General features: G+C 39.5%; 1 protein-coding gene across 1 annotated transcript; it reads right to left on the bottom strand.

Annotated features, from left to right (window-relative positions):
- Nucleotides 1–1,839: 1,839 nt before the first annotated feature.
- On the bottom strand, nt 1,840–25,538 carry coro1b (coronin, actin binding protein, 1B). The gene is made up of 11 exons (XM_034226312.1): nt 25,090–25,538; nt 23,632–23,839; nt 23,204–23,326; nt 7,880–8,009; nt 6,242–6,423; nt 6,024–6,143; nt 5,101–5,205; nt 4,878–5,023; nt 4,256–4,313; nt 3,825–4,127; nt 1,840–3,291 (listed from the first exon to the last, which is right to left on the bottom strand). The coding sequence occupies exons 2-11, from the start codon at nt 23,833–23,835 to the stop codon at nt 3,169–3,171; spliced, it is 1,494 nt and encodes a 497-aa protein (XP_034082203.1). The 5' UTR covers nt 23,836–23,839; nt 25,090–25,538; the 3' UTR covers nt 1,840–3,168.
- Between the last annotated feature and the right edge of the window lie 686 nt (nt 25,539–26,224).

Here is a 26,224-nt window from a genome sequence, read left to right as displayed (position 1 = left end):
GGTTTCTGACAGTTTGTGCAGAAATTCTTTGGTTATGCAAACCGATTGTTGCAGCAGCTGTCCGAGTGGCTGGTCTCAGACGATCTTGGATGTGAACATGCTGGATGTGGAGGTCCTGGGCTGGTGTGGTTACACGTGGTCTGCGGTTGTGAGGCCGGTTGGATGTACTGCCAAATTCTCTGAAACGCCTTTGGAGACGGCTTATGGTAGAGAAATGAACATTCAATTCACGGGCAACAGCTCTGGTGGACATTCCTGCTGTCAGCATGAGAGAAATGGTTATTTTGTGTATATAGAAAATGTTTTAGATCTTTGAGTTCATCTCATGAAAAATGCGAGCAAAAACAAAAGTGTTGCATTTATATTTTTGTTCAGTGTATATGGCTGCGACTCTCACACTTCAACAGGTTTTGAGACGTGAGTGATTGTTCAGTTGCATTACCGCCAAAATCTGGATTGCAGTGTCACCATTGTTCACAAAACCACCATCAAACACTGTATGCCTTATGGTGGCTTGGTGCTCGAGAGAACTCACTTTGCATCGCTGCTGAGTTGATTTCCGTTCTGTCAGACCTGCTCTATCATGCTTTTAGTTGACCTTAAGTTGTTCCATACTGCCAGTCTTTCATGCATCAGGTCTGTGATGTGATATTGTGTTCTTCTTTCTTGGTTGATCACACTCAGTTTGATTGTTGTTTAGATGCCCAACTCTTGATTACTGGACTTAAACTCCCACTGTACATTTTACATTCATATTCTATTTCATTTTGAACAATCCTTTCTTGCACAATAATATCCTGCATTATATCTGTTACTGGACCTTTGTATTTCCACTTGTATATTTTCCACATGTACATATTTCTTATTTTATATTCTTTAACTTTTTGAATTTGTAATGCTATTTTATTTCTATTTCTGAAATATGTTGGACTGTTTATTTATTGTCTTAATTTCTCTTATGTAGATTGCCTTGTGTTTTTGATGCTGCTTCAACGCAAACATTTCCCAAATTGGGATCAATAAAGTAAAGATCTATCTATCTAAGGATTTGCAACATATAATCGAGTATCAGACTAGAAGTAGAAACAACCCACAATGCTTTGTGCAGGGGATATGATCAACAGGGTCCAAGGTTGGTAAGCAGTCTGTCTTTCCTAAATCTACTGATAGCATCAACGTGTTTGTATCTGGGCTTCTACTGTCAACTTTGGGACCTCGATATCATTTTTACCTAGGATATTCAAAAGGGCCTTATCATTATTTCCCCCTGTACTTAAACGTCTTGATTTGGCTACTTAATTTTTCTACCGTAACACAGTGACATCACCATGTAAGACTTGCGCTTCTATTGGCTAGAGTTTCAACACTTTGCACGTGATGGGGCGGGACATCTCTATGTTTGGACTGATCACAACAGAGCTGGCCAGATCCAATCAGTTCAGACTAGGCTCTGGTTTCGGACAGAGGGTGAAAAGAGGTAGGCAGTATGAGAAAAATAAAGACATTTTATAAAAACATCACACAGTAGAGGCACAAAATACAAATATTAACCTGAATATTAGCATTACAGGGTCCATTTGATGTGCCACTTATGGACACTGATTACATTTATAACACATCAAAGGGTTATTTTTAAAGTATCATAAATTCAGATGACGATTAACAACAAAACAATATCAAATGTGTGAAATCTGTAGGGTGTTGAATCCTTCGTACAGCAATGCGTTTTGGGTGTGTGCATGTGTTGTTTTGAGTAGCAAACACATCACTTCACCTAAAATCCCACATGTATGTGATCTAAATCAGAACCTTTCTTGTTGCAAATAAAGAGCCATTCCGTTAATACAAAGGAAGAATTCATGTTTATTGAGTTTTCACAATGTTGTCTCATTAATCTGCTACTGGTTTTACAGTTGGTGTTAAGAGGTCAGTGCACAAAGAAATATAAATCCCTTAATAACAAAGGGAAAAGCTTGACGTGGAATGTACCATTGCTACACATAACCGACTCGTGGAGAAGTAAAAAGGACGCCTGTAAATATAATGGCAAAAAAACACAAAACTAAAAAAAAAAAAAAATGTAAAAAGATCGCTCCATCTTTTAACACCTATATAAATGCAATATCAAACTTTAAAAAAAAATATCACTGTGTCACTTCCTCTCTTTTGTAGCTGCAACGCTGAGAAATCTAAAATGTTTTAGTAAGATTGCACTGCAAGTAGTTTTAGGTCCTTTTAGCTTACATTTCTGAAAGAAAGTGACACCAGAGATCATGGTTCTTTAGGTGGCAAAAGATGGTGCAGCTCAAAGAAAAAAGGGGAGGCAAGTATTTCTGCGTATTTATCTCAATAAATATCTTGCGCTGGGATATCTCGGACATCTCTTCAATACTGCAACTCTCTCCGGATAACATGAGGTACAAAAACACAAGTGTTACCTTATCATCGACTGCAAAGACTACACAGAATTACAATACACGTAACTATTCAACTACGCTCTCCTCAGCTATCAGTCACATAATTCTCACTGTCAAGGTCATGATTTGTGTACCAAGAGATTTTCCTACATACACATGGCGTAAAACAAAGCACAAGTCACACGATGAACTAACAATCGGGGGGTTTGAAAGGACATCACAGTTTAGCAGCTTTAACTACCTGGTTACATAGCCCTAATGCTAACATGTGTGGGTGCTTGAAAGAAAGAAAATCATATTAGAGGTACTTAATCGCCTTGCTATAGAATGTCAGCCTTCATTCACTTTTTTAAAAAAATGCTTAATTTCTCTAGTTTATGCATTATTTGGAGGCATTAGTGCCATTGTTATGCCTTCAAAGCTCTTCAAAATTAGTGTGTGGGTTTTGCAAAGCTCAAAGTTGCACTATAAATACCACCAAAAAGCTGCAACAATACTCCTTCATATGAAAAACAAAACATATCACTCTATGCAGATGACACCCCGCTTGAATCCACAGTCTGGATATCAGAAATTGTCGTCTGGGTTTTCTTCACAATAATTGACCTGGTTGTAAAGCCACTGTGATTCATAGACAAGTCGCTAATCGACACTACATTCTTCCACTCGCACAGCTTGAGTTACTGTTGATTATAGTAAGGCTATGGATCTAGTAATAGTGCCCGTCGAATGTAGTGGTGCTCCGCCTTGCTCATACATCCCCATCCTCGATGCGAGCTAGCTGCCTCTCCAGCAACTCGATTCTCTGGCTCTGAGCGAGGACGACAGCCCGCAACGCCTTCATCTCTGCTAACAACTCGTTCAGCAAATCCTCCTGAAAGAAAGGAGGGAAAAGGTCAGCAATCTACTTTCAAAGTGAACACATTATGCTCATTTTCAGGTACATAGTTGTACTTTGTGCCGCAACTGTGGCATGTTTCCATGCTTTAATGTTCAAAAAGGCTCTGTTGTGATGGGCAACTGCTTAAGAGATGCGTCGGAAATATCTTGGCCCTTAGAATATCACGTACAATGTGTTGGAGCACGAGCCAATAGAAGCGCCAGTAAACAAAGGTGTCCAATGGCGGTGTTTCAAGCAGGGAGGAGGGTGTAGGGTGTGGGAGAGAAACTCCCTCTGGAGGAAACTTTGGGGTGTGAGCCCTTGCAGACCACTTAGATGCACAACAAAAACTATACAACACACTACAGGAAAAGGAAAGCCACAAAAAGCATGATAGGGCCCACTTTAATTTGCACAGCCTTTTTTAACCAAGAAAAACAACTCAATCTTGACTATATCTAGTCTGAAATCGCAATATCAATATTATATCAATAAACTGGCCGGCTCTAATGACTCTCTCCACTCACCTCTCTCTTCGGTCTCTCTGCATTTCCATCCGTCTCTCTCGTGTTTACTCGTGGCACCTCTTCTTCCGCAGAGTGCGATGTGGGAGCGGCTGCATTCGAAGGCGTGGCGTTCCCAGAGTCCTGCGGGGCCAGCTTGGGTTTGCTTTTGAGGATTTCTCTGTGCTTGGATTGAGGAGCTGCGTACCCGCCGCTCAGAGAGACCAACAGGGGCGAGGCATCCTGCCCAGCGATCCACTCATCAGCCAGGAGAGCCGGCTCTGACCCAGCTGTGTCCGGGTAGAGGTCTCCCTGAAACAGATCTGACTGGGAGGCAAGATGGAGACAGAACATTGTTTTCATTATACAGTTATGGATCGACTTCGCAGGCATTTTCTTATCCAAGCAACATAAATGGATCCTTTTTTGATAGGTTTGACTTTTTAAAAGCTTACCTTTCGTGGTACAGTCATAGAAATGGGTTCCACTTTCCTTTCATGCAGTTTGTAGAACCTAAAGAGAACCAGGAAATGTCAGGGTAAGGCTGGTGTATACAATATTTTCTTTTTATATAAACAAACACCATGAGAAGACCCAACCTCAGAAACATGTCACTGAATGCTTTAATACTTATTGATGATAACGCTGGCACTTCAGCCCAATTATTCCTACAATCCATTACATCATTTCTACACGGATCAGTAACTTCCTTAAAAAGCTGGGCTCTGTAGTTTTAACAAACACAACTCAAGCTTTATTAATATTGAATTATTTGGGGAATATTTTCAGCTACAGACTAATAGACATTTGGTATAACATGTAGTATATATAGTTAATATTTTATGGGCAATGGAAGAACGTTGTGTTTTTGTAATAGATTGTTGACAACAATTCGTTCTATGGCACGTATGGATAAGTTATGAGAGGGTTCGGCTATACTGACAATAGAAAGTAGGATTAAGGATTAAGGATGGACTAAATTGACAATGATTACAAAATATCTATCACTTAGCCCTTTAAAACTATGTTAAACTAATTAGAAACATTTTTTTTAAAAGCATGACTGGACATATTTACCTGGCAATTTCACACTTGTTGACATCGACACCTCTTTTGCTAAGAAATCCGGCACCTCTCTGAGGCTCCTTGCTGCTGTATAAACTGAGGAAGTGAACATACGGGGACTCGTCTGTCACTTCAAAATACCGGATGGTGCAGTCCCCCTGAAAGCCAGAAGACCATGTGATCAAGACGACTGAACCCAAAATGAAGTAAATCAGTGTTTTCTGTAAATCTGTACCTTTCCACACAGGTACACCATGTTGGTATCAGGGTCATAAAAGGGTAGAAGAACTCCATTACTTGTATCCATCTCCTGTACTGCCATTGGCTCAGACAGATCTTTCTGTACAGAGACAAAAACAAAATAAATATTGATTAAACACTACTTGTACACAAAATATACATTCAACCCACCTCACAAAAAACCTTTGCTATGGTAAGTTAAGGTTAGATCTTAGAAAGTATACATTCACAACAAGTCTGTTTAAAACTAAAAAAAATAGGTGCCCATTGAAACACTTGTTGCTTGCTGAAGATACAACCTGTTCTTAACGCACCTCCAGTGTAAGAGTTGTGGGACAATACTGCTCTTGTAACGCAAACATGTATTCCAAATCTGATCTGAATCCAAGACGCAGCTTAAAAAGGTAGCAGTGGTCCGTAGATATCTGGCAAAGCTAGTGTTAGCAATAAATCCCTCTTTGTGTTACCTTCCCTTAAGCTCAACACAGAAACACTGTCCAGGGAAACACAAACGATGTACTGGAAAGGTCGTAACTCACTGAAGCCTCACATTAACTGAGATAAAGAAGAAGAATTGGGAGGGATGAAACCTTTTTTTAATGGTCACACATGCAGAGCACACAGCACACACAGTGACATGTGTTCTCTGCTTTTAACCCATCCTAGTACCAGGAGTCTACTAGGAGCAGTGGGCAGCTATTGTACAGCGCCCGGGGAGCAATGGGAGTGAGGGGGGATGTCCGGTGCCTTGCTCAAGGGCACCACGGCAGGGCAGGAGGTGAACTGGGACCTCTCCAAGTAGCAGTGCACAAACTACATGTCCATCAACCGGCACACCCTTATTTTGTCTTGATAAATAAACAAACTCTACTTTGCACTGCAGAATCGTTCAATATGAACAACATGTATTGCACTTACCGGATCCCACAATGCCATCTGTCTCTCACTCATCCGGCTGAAGCCTGTGGTCAGGATCTTCCCATCAGAGAGGAACACTGCTCTCATTGGCCTGGTGCCATCATGGACCTTCTCTTTCACCTAGGCAAACAATGAGATGGTACATTCCCTATGTGGAAGCTTCATACCATAGAAAGACCCAGCAAAGAAGCACTATAGGACTGTTTTAGTGTCATCACCTTGAGGACGGTGCCGCGTCGCGGGTCGATGACTCGCAGAGCCTTGTCCTTGCAGACGGTGCACACAGCGCTGCCGTCCTTGTTCCAGCAGACACTGTAAATCATATCTGGGTGGGCATCACTCAGCTGGTACACAAGCTCGCCTGTGCCCACGTTCCACACACAGATCACATTATCGCAGCCTGCAGAGAGGAAGACACAACATCCATTAGAGCTTTAAAGCAGACAAAGTATAAGTGTATTTCCCCATGGTCTCTATTTGAGTGTTCTTTAAGACTACCTCCAGAACACGCACATTCTGTTCTGATTGGTCACTGTTTATTATGGCAGTCAGGGAATGACAGTAAAGGAGCGTAGCCTCACTTTCTATTTATATAAATTACACTGTTAGTGTGTCGTGAAAACTAAATGGAAGTCCTGACTCCTATTTAAAAACAGCCCAGCTACTGAATACTGGCTTGGGGCATTTCTCCATGGACAATTTTAAAGTGTCAACATGGACCCTAGAAAAAGAAACCTCCCTTTTCATAATATGGATATTTTAAGAGAATAAATACTAAATAAAGGAACAGAAAGGAGATTGCTGCCTCGGCTATATACTGAGTTTAAAAACTGATGTATGTGGAGCAATGCCATTAAGAGCTATATATCATGATGAGTAATAAGCAATAGTTTTAAAGGACAACTTAAAGAATGGTTGAGCAACAAACCGACCGCTAAATGCACTTTAACACAGGGGTATCTCCTCTTGCACCTTATATGTCGTAGCTGCTACATTGTACTGCCATGTGGTAAATGCTTGTATGCTGCTCATGCTCTTCCTGCATGTCATGTATTTATTTTTGTTTTGAATATAAATGTCATGTTCTTATATGTTGTATGTGACGGGACTACGGATGGAAATGAGCTCAAAGCTAAAATCCGGCTCATTTACACTTGTGAGCATTATTTTGTTTTAAAGTGTTCATCAATGTGCGCTGTCCCGGTTCAAATAAACCATTACATGAAAAAGAAATGAGCAGTGTGTGTTTTGGGATACATATGCCGACACATAAAACAATCAAACATATCTTTGCAGCAAAGTGTAATTATTTTTCAAGTTTATCACACCTTTCTCTCTCCGTTATACTTCCATTACATGTTATGGATTGCTAATTGGCTAAATCGATTTCCTGGCTTGTATAAGGCAGTATTATTAAAATCTATCACTGAACACCAACACAGTAAGATAAGAGCTGTTCTTTAATACACACTATTTACAAAGAAGAAGAGTATCTGGATAATGTGTAGTGTTTACGACATGGATACAAAAACAAGTAAAGTTTGCAACCATGTCGTAGTTTTTGTTAAATGTTGTTAAAAAGTGAGCATCAATGCTTGTTGAATGACAACGAGTTGAATGTAATAAAGAAACTCCTTTGATATGGTCTGCCAGCACACACCCTTCTTTTAGTTTTCTATGTAAATGTATGTAAAACACATTATAAACCACATTGGGCTTTTTGCATGATGGTACACTTTAATTCATGCTCCCTACAGTGAGTAATGCCAACAAGGTATATTTCAGCAGTCACAGACAATCTAAGCAGTCTTTTAAAAAGCCATTACAGGGCACCAGGATGTGATGAATGGCGTTACCTGCAGTCATGAGGATGTTGAAGGCAGTTGGGTGCCAAGCCAGGATTCCCACTCTTTTACTGTGTCCTTCGAGGGTCACAATGGCCTCAGTCATGGGGCTCGTCAGGCCTCCGTCTGGTATCTGCCACACCTTCAAACCACCAGACACAGCAGACGTATGAATGCGATTCATTCAGGTGCACGAGGGCTACTGATGTGTTTGTGATGCATTGACATATAATAGGTTTTTGGTCAAATTAAACACCCTTAAGGCAGAGCAAGGAAAAAAAAGTTTAATTGATCCGAACTACTCTCATGGAGTTTGAGGTCAGTTAGCGTTTGTAACCCATTCACAAATATGGAGGAATATAGGAAAAGTGTTTTTCCTTGTTCTGGAATAGTTTAACATTTTAAAATCTATCTTATTAGCTTCCTTGCTAAGACTTAGATGTTACGTTTGATACCACTTATGCCCGTTTGGTTAATATGAAGCTACAGCAACGAAACCATTTCTTATGTTACCTTATATGGTAAAACCAAATGCTTCTAAAAAGCATTGTCTAACACTACTGTACCATTTCTTCATATGTGCTGTTTTCTGTTTTTCTCAAGCGCTTCAAGGCCACAGAGCTGATTTGGCAGACTATGTTGAAACTACTCCTCTTCACACAAAGCTTGAACTTCCATAATCTGATAACCGTTATACTTTCTACAGCTCAAGGACACAGGTGTCTAATAACAATATGAGACATCCGTGTGAAAGCAGATTTCTGAGGCGTTCCGCCATGCTACACAAAACTCTGTCTGCCCGCCCTATCTTGTATAAACTTTGCTATTCTGTGACTATTGCGCACACTCCTGCAGACTATCCTATACTCTGAGACCTGTGCCTTCGAGGCGTCTCGAATAAAGAACCAGAAAGACAACTCTGTTTGTTTCACCAGTTTATTGATTGATCATTCTAATTGTATATCTCCACAGTATTGACTAGGTAAAAGATTTCCATAACATAGCTTAGCATAAAGACTAGGGGGAAAAGATAGTGTAGAGGCTAAGCCAACGCTTTATGCCTCTGAGGATCCGCTTTGTTGGTGTAATTGACGCACACCTTGTTTGCTGCCGAATAAAAGTCAGAAACAAAGTTTCCAGTTCGAAACAGTCCATTAATTTCCCTTTTTACTGGTTTCTTCCCATCATTCACCACACGATATTACGGTTTACGCAATACCTTTTCTGTTTGTTTGTAATCCCGTGTGTGTGTGTTCTCCGTGTGTAGTGTGTGTGTGTGTGTGTGTGTGTTCTCCGTGTGTAGTGTGTGTGTGTGTTCTCCGTGTGTGGTCAAAAACTGTATGGCCTTCCGGCGGAACCCCTCACCAACAAACATAGGTTCCTACCTTTATACCCAGTGTTAATTGGCTCCTACAGATAGCTTGACTAGTTCACCACATAATCCCTTGTAAAACAACAACACATTGTCATTGTATCAACATTTGAGTAAAATAAATAAAATATGACCTGTTAGTAGTTATACACATACCACTTTCGTCTCATTAGTATGCATAGAAAGTGACAGGTCACACCTCTCCCTACTTATTAAGCCCCGCCCACTTCCGGCTAAACCCCGCCCACTTCCGGCTAAGCCCCGCCCACTTCCACCGGAAGTCCCGCCCACTTCCACCGGAAGTCCCGCCCCATAAGCCCCGCCCCTTCCACCGGAAGTCCCGCCCCCACTTCCGGTTTTTCAAAATAAAATTAAAAAATATTTTAAAAATGATAAAAATAAAAATGCTGCCCCTACCGGTCACCCCCACTTCCGGTTTTTCAAAAATAAAATTAAAAAATATTTTAAAAATGATAAAAATAAAAATGCTGCCACTACCGGTCGCCCCCCGCTTCCGGTTTTCAAAATAAAATAACATGAAATGTAACAACCATATATTTTAAAAGTAATGTCTCAGCTCTAAAGAGCAAGGTCCCGCCACCTAACCACTTCCTGTGCCCCTGTATACAGCAGTATTGACTGTAACTTACAAATACTTGCAAATAACATGAAATATACAACCATATATTTTAAAAGTAATGTCTCAACTCTAAAGAGCAAGGCCCCGCCACCTAACCACTTCCTGTGCCCCTGTATACAGCAGTATTGACTGTAACTTACAAATACTTGCAAATAACAAGAAATATACAACCATATATTTTTAAAAGTACTGTCAATCTCACTAACTCTCTCTCGCTCTCTGCTATTCTCTGCCGTGAAAAGTTTGGTGAACAGTCAAGACAGGTGTGGGAACCATAAAACCCCCAGACATCCTCTGCGGGACAAATGGTGGGGCGATGGGGAGGACACACACACACACACACACACACACACACACACACACACACCACTCACCCCCTCTTCCGTTCAGGATGTTTCTTTTCAAGTTTTTGTGAAACTGCTAAAGAAGTATTTGTTTTGCAAAAGAGGTTATTTTCAAAGATCTTATTTAGGTTTTAATAGTGATACCTAAGGGTATTCTCTTTCAGTATATGGATTTGTGAACTAATGTGTAATTACTTTTATTAACTATAATTGCACAGGATCATTCTAAGAAGAGTGAGAGGGCTAATGAGCCAGCACCATACCTCCTCTATGCATTTTCTTGACCTGTATCTGATCATGAAAAACTTGACTCTTTTTAAAAAAGTTATTTTTTCATCTATCATTTTCAACCATGCAACAAGAGATCAAATTTAAGAATAAGTAATAGTTTGTCACGATTTTACGGGAAATAGTCAGTGCGCAATGTCACATCTTAAAGACAGCTTTAACTGGATAAATGGTTAGTCTTTTTTTCAAAACATACCGTACGTTCTGCATGTTAGTATATTTGGTCAATCGATTAGACCCTACTGCCCTAGACGCATGCCCTCAATAGGGAAGTCACGCTTTGGGAAGAGGTGTTTCATTTCACAGATCCACCTTGATTTGTTGTTGTGAGGGGTGAAGGAAGAGGGACGGGGGAGGAAAATTCAGAGGATGAAAAAGCAGAAAACATAACTTGTTTTTGTAAAACGGTCAGCACGTCAGTTTCAAGAAAGACGTTTGCATACATAAAAAAGTGTATCTTACAGTTCCTTTTGTGAGAGAATTACACACAAATCTGCAGAGTGTCACTAAAAGTTGTAACACAGGGACTGACATTCTGTATGGGGTTTCACACGGACACAAAGTCTACTTCATTATCTACTTTGTCAGCTTTTATACACAAAAGTGTATCTTTCAGTAACTTTCTCAGAGAATTTAAGCATAAATCTGTCAAAGATTCTTAACGAAATCTACTTCATTATCTACTTTGTCAGCTTTTATACACAAAAGTGTATCTTTCAGTAACTTTCTCAGAGAATTTAAGCATAAATCTGTCAAAGATTCTTAACGAAATCTACTTCATTATCTACTTTTCAGCTTTTATACACAAAAGTGTATCCTTCAGTAACTTTCTCAGAGAATTTAAGCACGTCAGTTTCAAGAAAGACGACAATAATTAGTAGTTAGACATTTTGGAGAAATGTTCTCTGTCGTTCTTAATGCAAAAACAAATCATCTCTACTCCCTTTGGGTGAAGTCCAGGAATGTTCTCGGGGGGAGTGGACACTTGCTGTTACATGGCATAAAGCTTCTGCAGTGTGCCAATAAATGTATAGTTTCCCTAAAGCTCCATACATTTACACATATTGACTAATGACTCAGCACATGAGGGGTAAATACAAAACAAATCTAAATATCACCAATTATTCCAGAATGTGACTAGAATAGAGTCTAGAGAATGGACCCAGGCTTTGTCTTCAGCCATCAACTAAATAGGGGCGTGCTTTTTTTTTTTGAATCACCAGTATGTTACTCACCATTGAAGACAGTGTTGAGGGGGCAAGCAAAGTGTACTCAGCGGCAGATTGCATGGAAGCAGAAAGGCCTGGCTCAGACACCATGTATCCAAAGGTTGACGGGGAACTTCCAACCAGTTCCATCACCTGTTTAGCTTGAGGGAATTTAAACACCATTCAAAATATGGATTACAGAAAAACAATATATGTAGTAAATCGGGTAATCATTAATAAGGGGAAAATGTGCAAGTCTAACCTGAGTCTGGCATGAGCACTTGATCAATAAGGTGGATGACAATGTCCTTCTTGAGCACCATCTTGATGCCATTGACTGTTAAACTCTCGCCATCACAGCCTTGAAATCAAAGTAACGCTTCTAAAAACATATATTTTAGAAAAGTAATGTTAGTCATGTCAAGTTATCAAGACTGCTGTGTTTCATCGAAACAGTGTACAGAGCAGAAAGGGGAACATTTGTCGCCACATTAACATACCGACTCCTCTATCAGTTTTTGCATACATAAAAAGTGTATCTTACAGTTCCTTTTGTGAGAGAATTACACACAAATCTGCAGAGTGTCACTAAAAAGTTTTACACAGGGACTGACATTCTGTATGAGGGTTTCACACCTGAGCTGCTGGGGGGAGGGCGTTGAAAAGGGGGTGAGTATGTTTGGCTCTCTGGTGTGTTAAGAGTCACAGTCTTAAAGAAAAATCTGGTCAGAAAAAGTACTTAACTTTCTACCAGTTGTAAATTGTCTTACATATAAAAAAAGTAAGAGACTTACTGTTTCCTTTGTGAGAGAATTACACATAAATCTGCAGAGTGTCTGTAAAAAGTCTCAAAATCACAAACTGCAGACGCCTCAAGGAGAGACTTGAAAAGATCCATGCCGAGTGGGGGGAGAAGAAGAAGACTAATAACCAGCAGTTGACTGAAGCCAGGGACTTTTTTCTTTAAAGTAAAATAAAAATGGGAAACTACTATGCAAAACGCTCTGTATATATTGATCAGAATGTAGTCAATACCCTTTTAATAAGTGTGGTGATGAGGACGATTGAAAACAGAACGAGTAGTGACCCCTGTGTAAACAGAATGGCTGAAGTTTGTAAACTAGAAGACATTTTGGCTATCGTGCGTTCTGGCAGTACTATCCCCGGTCATTGGGAAACGATTGTAAACGAAACATTTAAAGTGGTCCTGGAATCTTCATTTTCCGAAACATTCTGTAACATTATCTCAGAAATGAAACAAACATCAAAAGTGTATCATGTGCTATCAGTGTATGCTCTGTTTGTAGATGTAATGCATCTCTGTGCAGAAAGCAGCATACACATGAATATTCTGACTGAAGTGAAAAAAACTCCATCACGATATCTCCAGTCATATGGGGAATTCTAAGCTGGAGACGGTCCTGCGGATGTTGCAATCAGTATAACTATTTGATTTTTGGGTGTGAAAAATAAAAAAGTGTTTTTTACATTTAAAAACTGTTGTCTTCATTATAGCAAGGGGGAGCGTGTCTCATACATGTGTATTACAGTCCTTCTTTTTGTGTTTTTCAGTGTTTTTCTGTGTGTCTGTGTGACAAAGCACAAATCATTTCAAACAAACCCTGAATCAAATTTAGAGAGGACCATTAAGAGTCAGAATCTTAATGAAATCTACAGACACAAAGTACTTCATTATCTACTTTTCAGCTTTTATACACAAAAGTGTATCTTTCAGTATATTTTTGAGAGAATTTAAGCATAAATCTGCCAAATGTTTCAAAAACAGCCTTGTTTCACTGAAATAGCCTCAAAATCACAAACTGCCATTAAGAGTCAGATGCTTTTACGGAATCTAATAAAACAGAGTATTTTCTACAGATGACTCCTCCCACTCAACGCAATAAGTACCATCCCATTCAGCAAATCATATAAAACTAAGGACCCCCACTAAGACGACCGTTGAAAGTAGCCATGAATCTGAGAAAAACCAAGTCTGATATAGCCTCCCCTTATTATCACCAGGATAACGGATATGGGCTTAATGACTGGATGTTACAAAGTAAGGGGGAGGATGTTCCCGAAGAAGAGCCCTCCTCTATATCATATCCATGTAAGGTCTTTAGGACAAAAGAGGACCACGATAACATGACATATGAAGAATATCTTTCTTTAAAAGAGGGTATTATAGATAACCTTGATAGAAACAGTATATCTCATACCACTCGCCAAGATCGCAAACGACAATTAGCAGAAAAGAAAAGAAAAAGTAAAGAAAAACGAAGAAAAATGAAAAGGAGAAGAAAAATGAAAAGCAAACGCAGAATGCGAATGAAAAGAAAAGGACGGAAAACCAAAAAGACAAAACGAAGGAAGGTGAAAAGAAAAAGGAACAAAGTGAAGAAATGTAATGGTGTTGTTGAGTCATTACCGGATCATAATAATCTTATAGATCATCTACCGCTAACCGACTGCTGCGAATGTGTTGAACAAATACCAAACGCAATGGCAGAGCTTTGCTTCAATATAATGAGAGAAAAAGCACGATACTGTGGAATTGCCCAAATTGGTGACAGTGCCAGAACATGCATTAAAAGACTGTTGGAGGATTTCTATTCTAGTATCGGTTTTCATTACATCGAAGGATATGCCAAAACGTGTGACGACATAGACAAAGCTTTTGAAGACAATTATATGGTACCTGTCCTTACAGCTAAACAAATCCTACGCCAGGTATTCAACAGACCACAAGAAGCACAAGAAGCCCCAGAAAGGATTACATTCAGAGCTAATAACGGTGAAACCGAAGAAGAAGCAAAGCAGATTATAATCGTTGCGGGTGAAAGGATAGAGAATTTGCATGTGATGTTAATGCATTTATCTGATATAAAAAATGCATTTGTTTACTTCCAAGAGACCCCTAAACATCTACTTTGGCAATGTGAATTGAACGATAAACCGATCACTGTCAATGAAACGCGGAGAGAAGCAGCAGTGCAAATCGTTAAGTCTATTACCTTGTATGCACTACGGCATTAACTTGGTAAAATGTAATGTGTTTTTATGAAAGTGTGTTGAATGTTGTGTTTTCAATTAAACAACCATTACAAAATGAAAATGTGTTTTATTTTTTTTGCTCTCATATATAGTAATAGTATTGTAAACGAAACATTTATAATAAATCTTCGACAGGCTGCCACACAGCCTGCAGTCCGTCACCCCGACCCTCAGTATGTGCACTAAAGAATGGGCAAAGATTACGGCTTTTTCGGTTTTCTAACCACCATTAGGGGTCTAAAAAGAGTTGGTTTTACTGAGGCACCATTTTTTGCACGTAATGGATGTCCTGTGGTGCTGGTCAGTCAGAGTTGAATAGACCTGCGTCAGGGGTTCACACCAAAAGCCATAAAGGAGTCTTTTGTCATTGATGAGCGAGGTCATCTCTCTCCTCCACTGGCCAATAAACTTTCACATTCTCCACTTTTTTATGATTTTGTTTAGCTCACGGACCCCAAACAAAAGTGCAAAGAATTGAATTAATCACAGGGAAATGAATAAAGGATTAATTTGCATTGATTTTTGCTCCACCACAAATGGAGTCATTTTCTTGACCATAAGGACCTGAGATGTGCACCAACCTGGTGACCAAATACAAGAAGCATCTGACCTATGTGCTGTCCAACAAGGGTTTCTCCACCAAGTACTAAGACATGTTTTGCAAGGGGATCAAATACTTATTTCCTCCACTATATTTGACTCTTCATTTGCTGTAACAAATATGCATTTCCTCTCTGGGGGACGAATAAGGGTATTCTGATAATTCCTCATACATACTCCTTTAAACCATTTTTTAAAAGTTAAGACATTCAATGGTAACCTTGTTAACAGAAGTGGCAATAACAGAGTGATATTGACTTTTAGTGATTTATTTATTATGCACTTTTTTCCTGCAGGTGTGGCTTGAGGAAGGAACACAGCGGCGGAGGAAAATGCCACAATGTCAATGGGGGTACATGAGCCAACCACCTTAGGTATAAAGGCAGGGTTGGGCTTCAGCAACACTCTCGTTTGCCCCGGGGCAAACTGAGTGCACGAAGGATGTACAGGCAATAAGGCTGTAAAACTCCTGAGCTCTGTGAAGTGTTTTCACTTATCTTTTTTATGTCTTGAGTATATTGTATGTTGCATTATTGGAGAAGCTTAGGACCCAGGGTTAGGGCTAGGATTTTCATTGCCTAAACAACGCTGTTGTGCATACAGTATGTCAATACAACTTGGTATGTTGAATTGAAACTTGTGTCCAACAGTATAATCAACCAGTGCTGCTATAAACTGCCATCACGTCTCCCCCTGCCACGGAGCTTATAGCAGCACTGGTTGATTATACTGTTGGACACAAGTTTCAATTCAACATACCAAGTTGTATTGACATACTGTATGCACAACAGCGTTGTTTAGGCAATGAAAATCCTAGCCCTAACCCTGGGTCCTAAGCTTCTCCAATAATGCAACATACAATATACTCAAGACATAAAAAAGATAAGTGAAAACACTTCACAGAGCTCAGGAGTTTTACAGCCTTATTGCCTGTACATCCTTCGTGCACTCAGTTTGCCCCGGGGCAAACGAGAGTGTTGCTGAAGCCCAACCCTGCCTTTATACCTAAGGTGGTTGGCTCATGTACCCCCATTGACATTGTGGCATTTTCCTCCGCCGCTGTGTTCCTTCCTCAAGCCACACCTGCAGGAAAAAAGTGCATAATAAATAAATCACTAAAAGTCAATATCACTCTGTTATTGCCACTTCTGTTAACAAGGTTACCATTGAATGTCTTAACTTTTAAAAAATGGTTTAAAGGAGTATGTATGAGGAATTATCAGAATACCCTTATTCGTCCCCCAGAGAGGAAATGCATATTTGTTACAGCATATGAAGAGTCAAATATAGTGGAGGAAATAAGTATTTGATCCCCTTGCAAAACATGTCTTAGTACTTGGTGGAGAAACCCTTGTTGGACAGCACATAGGTCAGATGCTTCTTGTATTTGGTCACCAGGTTGGTGCACATCTCAGGTCCTTATGGTCAAGAAAATGACTCCATTTGTGGTGGAGCAAAAATCAATGCAAATTAATCCTTTATTCATTTCCCTGTGATTAATTCAATTCTTTGCACTTTTGTTTGGGGTCCGTGAGCTAAACAAAATCATAAAAAAGTGGAGAATGTGAAAGTTTATTGGCCAGTGGAGGAGAGAGATGACCTCGCTCATCAATGACAAAAGACTCCTTTATGGCTTTTGGTGTGAACCCCTGACGCAGGTCTATTCAACTCTGACTGACCAGCACCACAGGACATCCATTACGTGCAAAAAATGGTGCCTCAGTAAAACCAACTCTTTTTAGACCCCTAATGGTGGTTAGAAAACCGAAAAAGCCGTAATCTTTGCCCATTCTTTAGTGCACATACTGAGGGTCGGGGTGACGGACTGCAGGCTGTGTGGCAGCCTGTCGAAGATTTATTATAAATGTTTCGTTTACAATACTATTACTATATATGAGAGCAAAAAAATAAAACACATTTTCATTTTGTAATGGTTGTTTAATTGAAAACACAACATTCAACACACTTTCATAAAAACACATTACATTTTACCAAGTTAATGCCGTAGTGCATACAAGGTAATAGACTTAACGATTTGCACTGCTGCTTCTCTCCGCGTTTCATTGACAGTGATCGGTTTATCGTTCAATTCACATTGCCAAAGTAGATGTTTAGGGGTCTCTTGGAAGTAAACAAATGCATTTTTTATATCAGATAAATGCATTAACATCACATGCAAATTCTCTATCCTTTCACCCGCAACGATTATAATCTGCTTTGCTTCTTCTTCGGTTTCACCGTTATTAGCTCTGAATGTAATCCTTTCTGGGGCTTCTTGTGCTTCTTGTGGTCTGTTGAATACCTGGCGTAGGATTTGTTTAGCTGTAAGGACAGGTACCATATAATTGTCTTCAAAAGCTTTGTCTATGTCGTCACACGTTTTGGCATATCCTTCGATGTAATGAAAACCGATACTAGAATAGAAATCCTCCAACAGTCTTTTAATGCATGTTCTGGCACTGTCACCAATTTGGGCAATTCCACAGTATCGTGCTTTTTCTCTCATTATATTGAAGCAAAGCTCTGCCATTGCTTTTGGTATTTGTTCAACACATTCGCAGCAGTCGGTTAGCGGTAGATGATCTATAAGATTATTATGATCCGGTAATGACTCAACAACACCATTACATTTCTTCACTTTGTTCCTTTTTCTTTTCACCTTCCTTCGTTTTGTCTTTTTGGTTTTCCGTCCTTTTCTTTTCATTCGCATTCTGCGTTTGCTTTTCATTTTTCTTCTCCTTTTCATTTTTCTTCGTTTTTCTTTACTTTTTCTTTTCTTTTCTGCTAATTGTCGTTTGCGATCTTGGCGAGTGGTATGAGATATACTGTTTCTATCAAGGTTATCTATAATACCCTCTTTTAAAGAAAGATATTCTTCATATGTCATGTTATCGTGGTCCTCTTTTGTCCTAAAGACCTTACATGGATATGATATAGAGGAGGGCTCTTCTTCGGGAACATCCTCCCCCTTACTTTGTAACATCCAGTCATTAAGCCCATATCCGTTATCCTGGTGATAATAAGGGGAGGCTATATCAGACTTGGTTTTTCTCAGATTCATGGCTACTTTCAACGGTCGTCTTAGTGGGGGTCCTTAGTTTTATATGATTTGCTGAATGGGATGGTACTTATTGCGTTGAGTGGGAGGAGTCATCTGTAGAAAATACTCTGTTTTATTAGATTCCGTAAAAGCATCTGACTCTTAATGGCAGTTTGTGATTTTGAGGCTATTTCAGTGAAACAAGGCTGTTTTTGAAACATTTGGCAGATTTATGCTTAAATTCTCTCAAAAATATACTGAAAGATACACTTTTGTGTATAAAAGCTGAAAAGTAGATAATGAAGTACTTTGTGTCTGTAGATTTCATTAAGATTCTGACTCTTAATGGTCCTCTCTAAATTTGATTCAGGGTTTGTTTGAAATGATTTGTGCTTTGTCACACAGACACACAGAAAAACACTGAAAAACACAAAAAGAAGGACTGTAATACACATGTATGAGACACGCTCCCCCTTGCTATAATGAAGACAACAGTTTTTAAATGTAAAAAACACTTTTTTATTTTTCACACCCAAAAATCAAATAGTTATACTGATTGCAACATCCGCAGGACCGTCTCCAGCTTAGAATTCCCCATATGACTGGAGATATCGTGATGGAGTTTTTTCACTTCAGTCAGAATATTCATGTGTATGCTGCTTTCTGCACAGAGATGCATTACATCTACAAACAGAGCATACACTGATAGCACATGATACACTTTTGATGTTTGTTTCATTTCTGAGATAATGTTACAGAATGTTTCGGAAAATGAAGATTCCAGGACCACTTTAAATGTTTCGTTTACAATCGTTTCCCAATGACCGGGGATAGTACTGCCAGAACGCACGATAGCCAAAATGTCTTCTAGTTTACAAACTTCAGCCATTCTGTTTACACAGGGGTCACTACTCGTTCTGTTTTCAATCGTCCTCATCACCACACTTATTAAAAGGGTATTGACTACATTCTGATCAATATATACAGAGCGTTTTGCATAGTAGTTTCCCATTTTTATTTTACTTTAAAGAAAAAAGTCCCTGGCTTCAGTCAACTGCTGGTTATTAGTCTTCTTCTTCTCCCCCCACTCGGCATGGATCTTTTCAAGTCTCTCCTTGAGGCGTCTGCAGTTTGTGATTTTGAGACTTTTTACAGACACTCTGCAGATTTATGTGTAATTCTCTCACAAAGGAAACAGTAAGTCTCTTACTTTTTTTATATGTAAGACAATTTACAACTGGTAGAAAGTTAAGTACTTTTTCTGACCAGATTTTTCTTTAAGACTGTGACTCTTAACACACCAGAGAGCCAAACATACTCACCCCCTTTTCAACGCCCTCCCCCCCAGCAGCTCAGGTGTGAAACCCTCATACAGAATGTCAGTCCCTGTGTAAAACTTTTTAGTGACACTCTGCAGATTTGTGTGTAATTCTCTCACAAAAGGAACTGTAAGATACACTTTTTATGTATGCAAAAACTGATAGAGGAGTCGGTATGTTAATGTGGCGACAAATGTTCCCCTTTCTGCTCTGTACACTGTTTCGATGAAACACAGCAGTCTTGATAACTTGACATGACTAACATTACTTTTCTAAAATATATGTTTTTAGAAGCGTTACTTTGATTTCAAGGCTGTGATGGCGAGAGTTTAACAGTCAATGGCATCAAGATGGTGCTCAAGAAGGACATTGTCATCCACCTTATTGATCAAGTGCTCATGCCAGACTCAGGTTAGACTTGCACATTTTCCCCTTATTAATGATTACCCCGATTTACTACATATATTGTTTTTCTGTAATCCATATTTTGAATGGTGTTTAAATTCCCTCAAGCTAAACAGGTGATGGAACTGGTTGGAAGTTCCCCGTCAACCTTTGGATACATGGTGTCTGAGCCAGGCCTTTCTGCTTCCATGCAATCTGCCGCTGAGTACACTTTGCTTGCCCCCTCAACACTGTCTTCAATGGTGAGTAACATACTGGTGATTCAAAAAAAAAAAGCACGCCCCTATTTAGTTGATGGCTGAAGACAAAGCCTGGGTCCATTCTCTAGACTCTATTCTAGTCACATTCTGGAATAATTGGTGATATTTAGATTTGTTTTGTATTTACCCCTCATGTGCTGAGTCATTAGTCAATATGTGTAAATGTATGGAGCTTTAGGGAAACTATACATTTATTGGCACACTGCAGAAGCTTTATGCCATGTAACAGCAAGTGTCCACTCCCCCCGAGAACATTCCTGGACTTCACCCAAAGGGAGTAGAGATGATTTGTTTTTGCATTAAGAACGACAGAGAACATTTCTCCAAAATGTCTAACTACTAATTATTGTCGTCTTTCTTGAAACTGACGTGCTTAAATTCTCTGAGAAAGTTACTGAAGGATACACTTTTGTGTATAAAAGCTGAAAAGTAGATAATGAAGTAGATTTCGTTAAGAATCTTTGACAGATTTATGCTTAAATTCTCTGAGAAAGTTACTGAAAGATACACTTTTGTGTATAAAAGCTGACAAAGTAGATAATGAAGTAGATTTCGTTAAGAATCTTTGACAGATTTATGCTTAAATTCTCTGAGAAAGTTACTGAAAGATACACTTTTGTGTATAAAAGCTGACAAAGTAGATAATGAAGTAGACTTTGTGTCCGTGTGAAACCCCATACAGAATGTCAGTCCCTGTGTTACAACTTTTTAGTGACACTCTGCAGATTTGTGTGTAATTCTCTCACAAAAGGAACTGTAAGATACACTTTTTTATGTATGCAAACGTCTTTCTTGAAACTGACGTGCTGACCGTTTTACAAAAACAAGTTATGTTTTCTGCTTTTTCATCCTCTGAATTTTCCTCCCCCGTCCCTCTTCCTTCACCCCTCACAACAACAAATCAAGGTGGATCTGTGAAATGAAACACCTCTTCCCAAAGCGTGACTTCCCTATTGAGGGCATGCGTCTAGGGCAGTAGGGTCTAATCGATTGACCAAATATACTAACATGCAGAACGTACGGTATGTTTTGAAAAAAAGACTAACCATTTATCCAGTTAAAGCTGTCTTTAAGATGTGACATTGCGCACTGACTATTTCCCGTAAAATCGTGACAAACTATTACTTATTCTTAAATTTGATCTCTTGTTGCATGGTTGAAAATGATAGATGAAAAATAACTTTTTTAAAAAGAGTCAAGTTTTTCATGATCAGATACAGGTCAAGAAAATGCATAGAGGAGGTATGGTGCTGGCTCATTAGCCCTCTCACTCTTCTTAGAATGATCCTGTGCAATTATAGTTAATAAAAGTAATTACACATTAGTTCACAAATCCATATACTGAAAGAGAATACCCTTAGGTATCACTATTAAAACCTAAATAAGATCTTTTGAAAATAACCTCTTTTGCAAAACAAATACTTCTTTAGCAGTTTCACAAAAACTTGAAAAGAAACATCCTGAACGGAAGAGGGGGTGAGTGGTGTGTGTGTGTGTGTGTGTGTGTGTGTGTGTGTGTGTGTGTCCTCCCCATCGCCCCACCATTTGTCCCGCAGAGGATGTCTGGGGGTTTTATGGTTCCCACACCTGTCTTGACTGTTCACCAAACTTTTCACGGCAGAGAATAGCAGAGAGCGAGAGAGAGTTAGTGAGATTGACAGTACTTTTAAAAATATATGGTTGTATATTTCTTGTTATTTGCAAGTATTTGTAAGTTACAGTCAATACTGCTGTATACAGGGGCACAGGAAGTGGTTAGGTGGCGGGGCCTTGCTCTTTAGAGTTGAGACATTACTTTTAAAATATATGGTTGTATATTTCATGTTATTTGCAAGTATTTGTAAGTTACAGTCAATACTGCTGTATACAGGGGCACAGGAAGTGGTTAGGTGGCGGGACCTTGCTCTTTAGAGCTGAGACATTACTTTTAAAATATATGGTTGTTACATTTCATGTTATTTTATTTTGAAAACCGGAAGCGGGGGCGACCGGTAGGGGCAGCATTTTTATTTTTATCATTTTTAAAATATTTTTTAATTTTATTTTTGAAAAACCGGAAGTGGGGGTGACCGGTAGGGGCAGCATTTTTATTTTTATCATTTTTAAAATATTTTTTAATTTTATTTTGAAAAACCGGAAGTGGGGGCGGGACTTCCGGTGGAAGGGGCGGGGCTTATGGGGCGGGACTTCCGGTGGAAGTGGGCGGGACTTCCGGTGGAAGTGGGCGGGGCTTAGCCGGAAGTGGGCGGGGTTTAGCCGGAAGTGGGCGGGGCTTAATAAGTAGGGAGAGGTGTGACCTGTCACTTTCTATGCATACTAATGAGACGAAAGTGGTATGTGTATAACTACTCCTGTTATTCATTAAGCTTTACAGGTGATTAGCCAAAGTAATGCTAGCTGTTGCGACCTGCTTCTTGCATTTGTTCCGAGCTAAGCTAACCCTCTTGTAGCTTTAAGTTCATATTTCGTGCACAAACGAGTGGCATTGAAGTCACTCTTGGCAAACTATTTCAGGTTCACTTAAAGGTCACCTTATATGCACAATCCACTTTCTCATGTCTTTTATACATGAATATGTGTCCTCTCTGTCTTAAGAGATTCTGAAAGTTTCAGGAAAAAAGATTCTCTCTCTTTTTCACAATTGTATTGTTACCAGAATGAAACATGGCTTTGAAACAGACTAAGACTTTTTACAAGACCTAGTTGACACATCTGTGGTCAGGGTGGTCTTTGTCATATGTGACAGCAATAACTGATTAAGGGCCACAAAGCCACCATCACACAGGCTTGCCAAGTGTTGACCTACCTTCACGGTGCAATCCTCTGAGGCACTTGCGATGATGTTGTCGTCATGAGGAGACCACTGGATGTCCAGCACCGGGGCTAAATGTCCACACACTGTAGGACTGGACTGATCGATTCGGCCTGCCTGTGGGAGAAATCAAAAAGTTAAGATCTGAGACAGTTGGCTAGAGAAACTTTAACATATTACGATACAATATACTTTATTGTCCCCGTAAGGACATTTGTTCTGGACTCCGTTATTACAGGAGGATAACATTTGTCCATCAATTGCCTTTGAACTGTGAAAGCGCTGTATGTGCATTCCAGGACTAAGCATCAAAGACTTGCTGACATTTTGCTTTTAGTAGCAGAATGGAAAATAGGAAACAAGATACAGGCGTTTAAAATGTATTGATCGACTGTTTTTTATAATGCTGAATGTAATGCAACCTTGCTGATGGGAACAACGAGGAAGGCCCCTCCTCCGCCGGATTCGATGATAACGGCGATGAATTTGGGGTTGACCGCACAGAGGGAGGTGTCCCACGTCACTCGGGACACTCTGATATCGTCGATGCAGTGCTCAGCTTTCCACGCTTGGGCGAAGACATGGCGGAACTTGCTCTGCCGGACCACACCTCGTCGGAAAGACATGTCTCTGTGGAGAACATTTAAAACCCCATCACAAGTGAATAATGTGGCACATTAAGATGAAAACAGTGGTACCTAATCTTCTTTAAACTGTTGGTTGAACAAATCAAGTTATTTTATGATGTCAACTATGGCTATTGTAAATGAACTACCTGTGCCAAAGTTAACACATAAGCTGTGTTGACTTTGTAATACATTCTTTTGATAGTTAACATTTTAATGCCTTATATGCACATTTTCAGGCACTGCTGCAGGTTTCTTCAATGTGCCACATTAATGGTATGAAACCTTATTTTATTTTAATTATGGTTTCACCTACAACCACACAATACTTTCTGTAAACATCAAGGATGCCTGAAGACGAGTTAAATATTAACATTTGAAGCAAAAAAGCTAGAAACAAGAAAAGATAACCTTAACTTGGAGCATTTATTGCTGCTATTCTGAACATTACATTTTAATGTGTTATTTGATATGTTTCACTTTAAGTTTTGTATATTTGTAAGATGATTTATAGTAGTTGTACTTTTGGTGTAAATCAATAGATATGTTTTGTTGTCCCATATGTTAGGAGCTTAAGTAAAAATATAACTATATACACCTCTTTAATTATGGCTTTAGTCATTTCAATTCCTCAAAAGTGGAACAAATTAACTTTGTTAAAGCTTTCGTTATCTGTCCAGCTAATTCAGATTATTGAACACTCAGATAAGTTATTCAGGAAATCCACAACCTCTTTATTTTGTCAGCTAGAAATAATAGGGGGTGTCAAAACAGCAGGCAAATTATTTTATGATAGGAGCCAGTTCTGAAAAAGTACAGTCAGGCTCCATTGGACAAAAGGGCATGATCCGCCTGCAACCAAAACACAGGGGTTGGGCAGTCCGAGCTGCTGGGATCCAGTAACTCCATCTGCCATATACCTAATGTTTCACAGTTGTCAAAGCAAATTGTCTTAAAGCAGGTATGCAGGCTGTCGTCCATTATTCCCCACTAGTTTTAGCGGCGATAAAACTGCTTCACATCCATGCAGCTCGTGCAGTAGACCCCACGACACTACTATTAGTAACGGTTGTTTTAATTCCCTGCTGTACCGTTACAAATGATCCAGTATTTAACACCGTTTATATTGGGGTTTCTATTGTTGTCTCCACACAACGCGAAAACATGTAGCCAAGAGTAACTACAGGCAACAAAGGACGTACAGCAATTCATCACAGACATTTCAAGACATTTTTCTCGAACACAATAGCATACCTGGCTTTCGACCTGTACTAATGGGGAAAAAAAGATCACCAAAGATTCGGGCGTGACAGGATGAGGCCAATAAAATAATCCTCCGCCAGCAGCAGTAACTTAATCCTCTCCCGTGTCCAGGCAGGCGTTCACGTCGATTGCGCAGACCTAAAACAAAATACGTCCACTAGTAGTACATTCGCATTCTTATTGTTACCGCTGTCGCAGCTATTCTCATGTTGATTTGTCATTAACTGCGCATGTCTGGTGTAGTAAAAGCCTAACCGGATAGCGCATGTCCCGGGCTAATATGTAGCTAATGTAAATGGTGTACAGCGACGAGGAACGCAGACAAGCTGATGGTGATGCGGTGGGAAGCGATGCAGACGGTGTTCCCCCTTTACAAACGATGTTGGATTCAGCAGAAAGGCAGAATCCCGTACACTTCCGCTCATGGGAGGATATATCAAAGACACGCAGAGAGTCAAGAGCGATATCTTCCGCCTAAATCCAGATTGGCACTGACCGGATGTATACGACGTGGTATACGCACTTGGGAAAACTGTTTAAACTGGAGAATGTTAAATATTAGACAGTTTAATGTATACATGTTCAAACGTAATGAATAATTAATATGGCTGTGTCCAGTCTAACCATTCCGCGCATGCGTGGGGAAGAAAGCCCCTGTTTTTTTTCAATGAATAAACCGGTTTTGGAAGACTTTTGTAAAGTTCTGATCGTTAACATGGATGTTAAACTGAAAAACAAATGTTTTAAAACAAGCTTCCGTATTGACAGGAATGTTTAAAATGGAAAGAAAAGTAGGGACATTAAGGGACAACATGCAACAAAGGGCACTTGGTCGGATTCGAAGTTCGAACCCGTACCGCTGTTAAGCATTCAGCCATTGGGTGTCCGGGCCAAAGTTAACCGTTTTTTATTTATTTAATAAGTTACTAAAACACATCCCAACAAATATTAAGAAATAAAATAAAAGCAGAGTTAGGCTGCATAGCCTACATATTGCATTTATTACCCCAAACTGTTCCCCAAAATGTTCTGTATCTTGGGCCAAATTAACTAAAATAAAAATGGAAAATTGTAACAAAGTCATTGACACAAAGTATTTTACTAAATCAAACACCAACAATGGTAT

This window comes from Gymnodraco acuticeps, unplaced genomic scaffold (assembly GCF_902827175.1).
Source record: "Gymnodraco acuticeps unplaced genomic scaffold, fGymAcu1.1, whole genome shotgun sequence".
Classification (NCBI taxonomy): domain Eukaryota; kingdom Metazoa; phylum Chordata; class Actinopteri; order Perciformes; family Bathydraconidae; genus Gymnodraco; species Gymnodraco acuticeps.
Note: the sequence above shows the minus strand (reverse complement) of the source record. Positions and strands in the feature narration are given on the sequence as shown.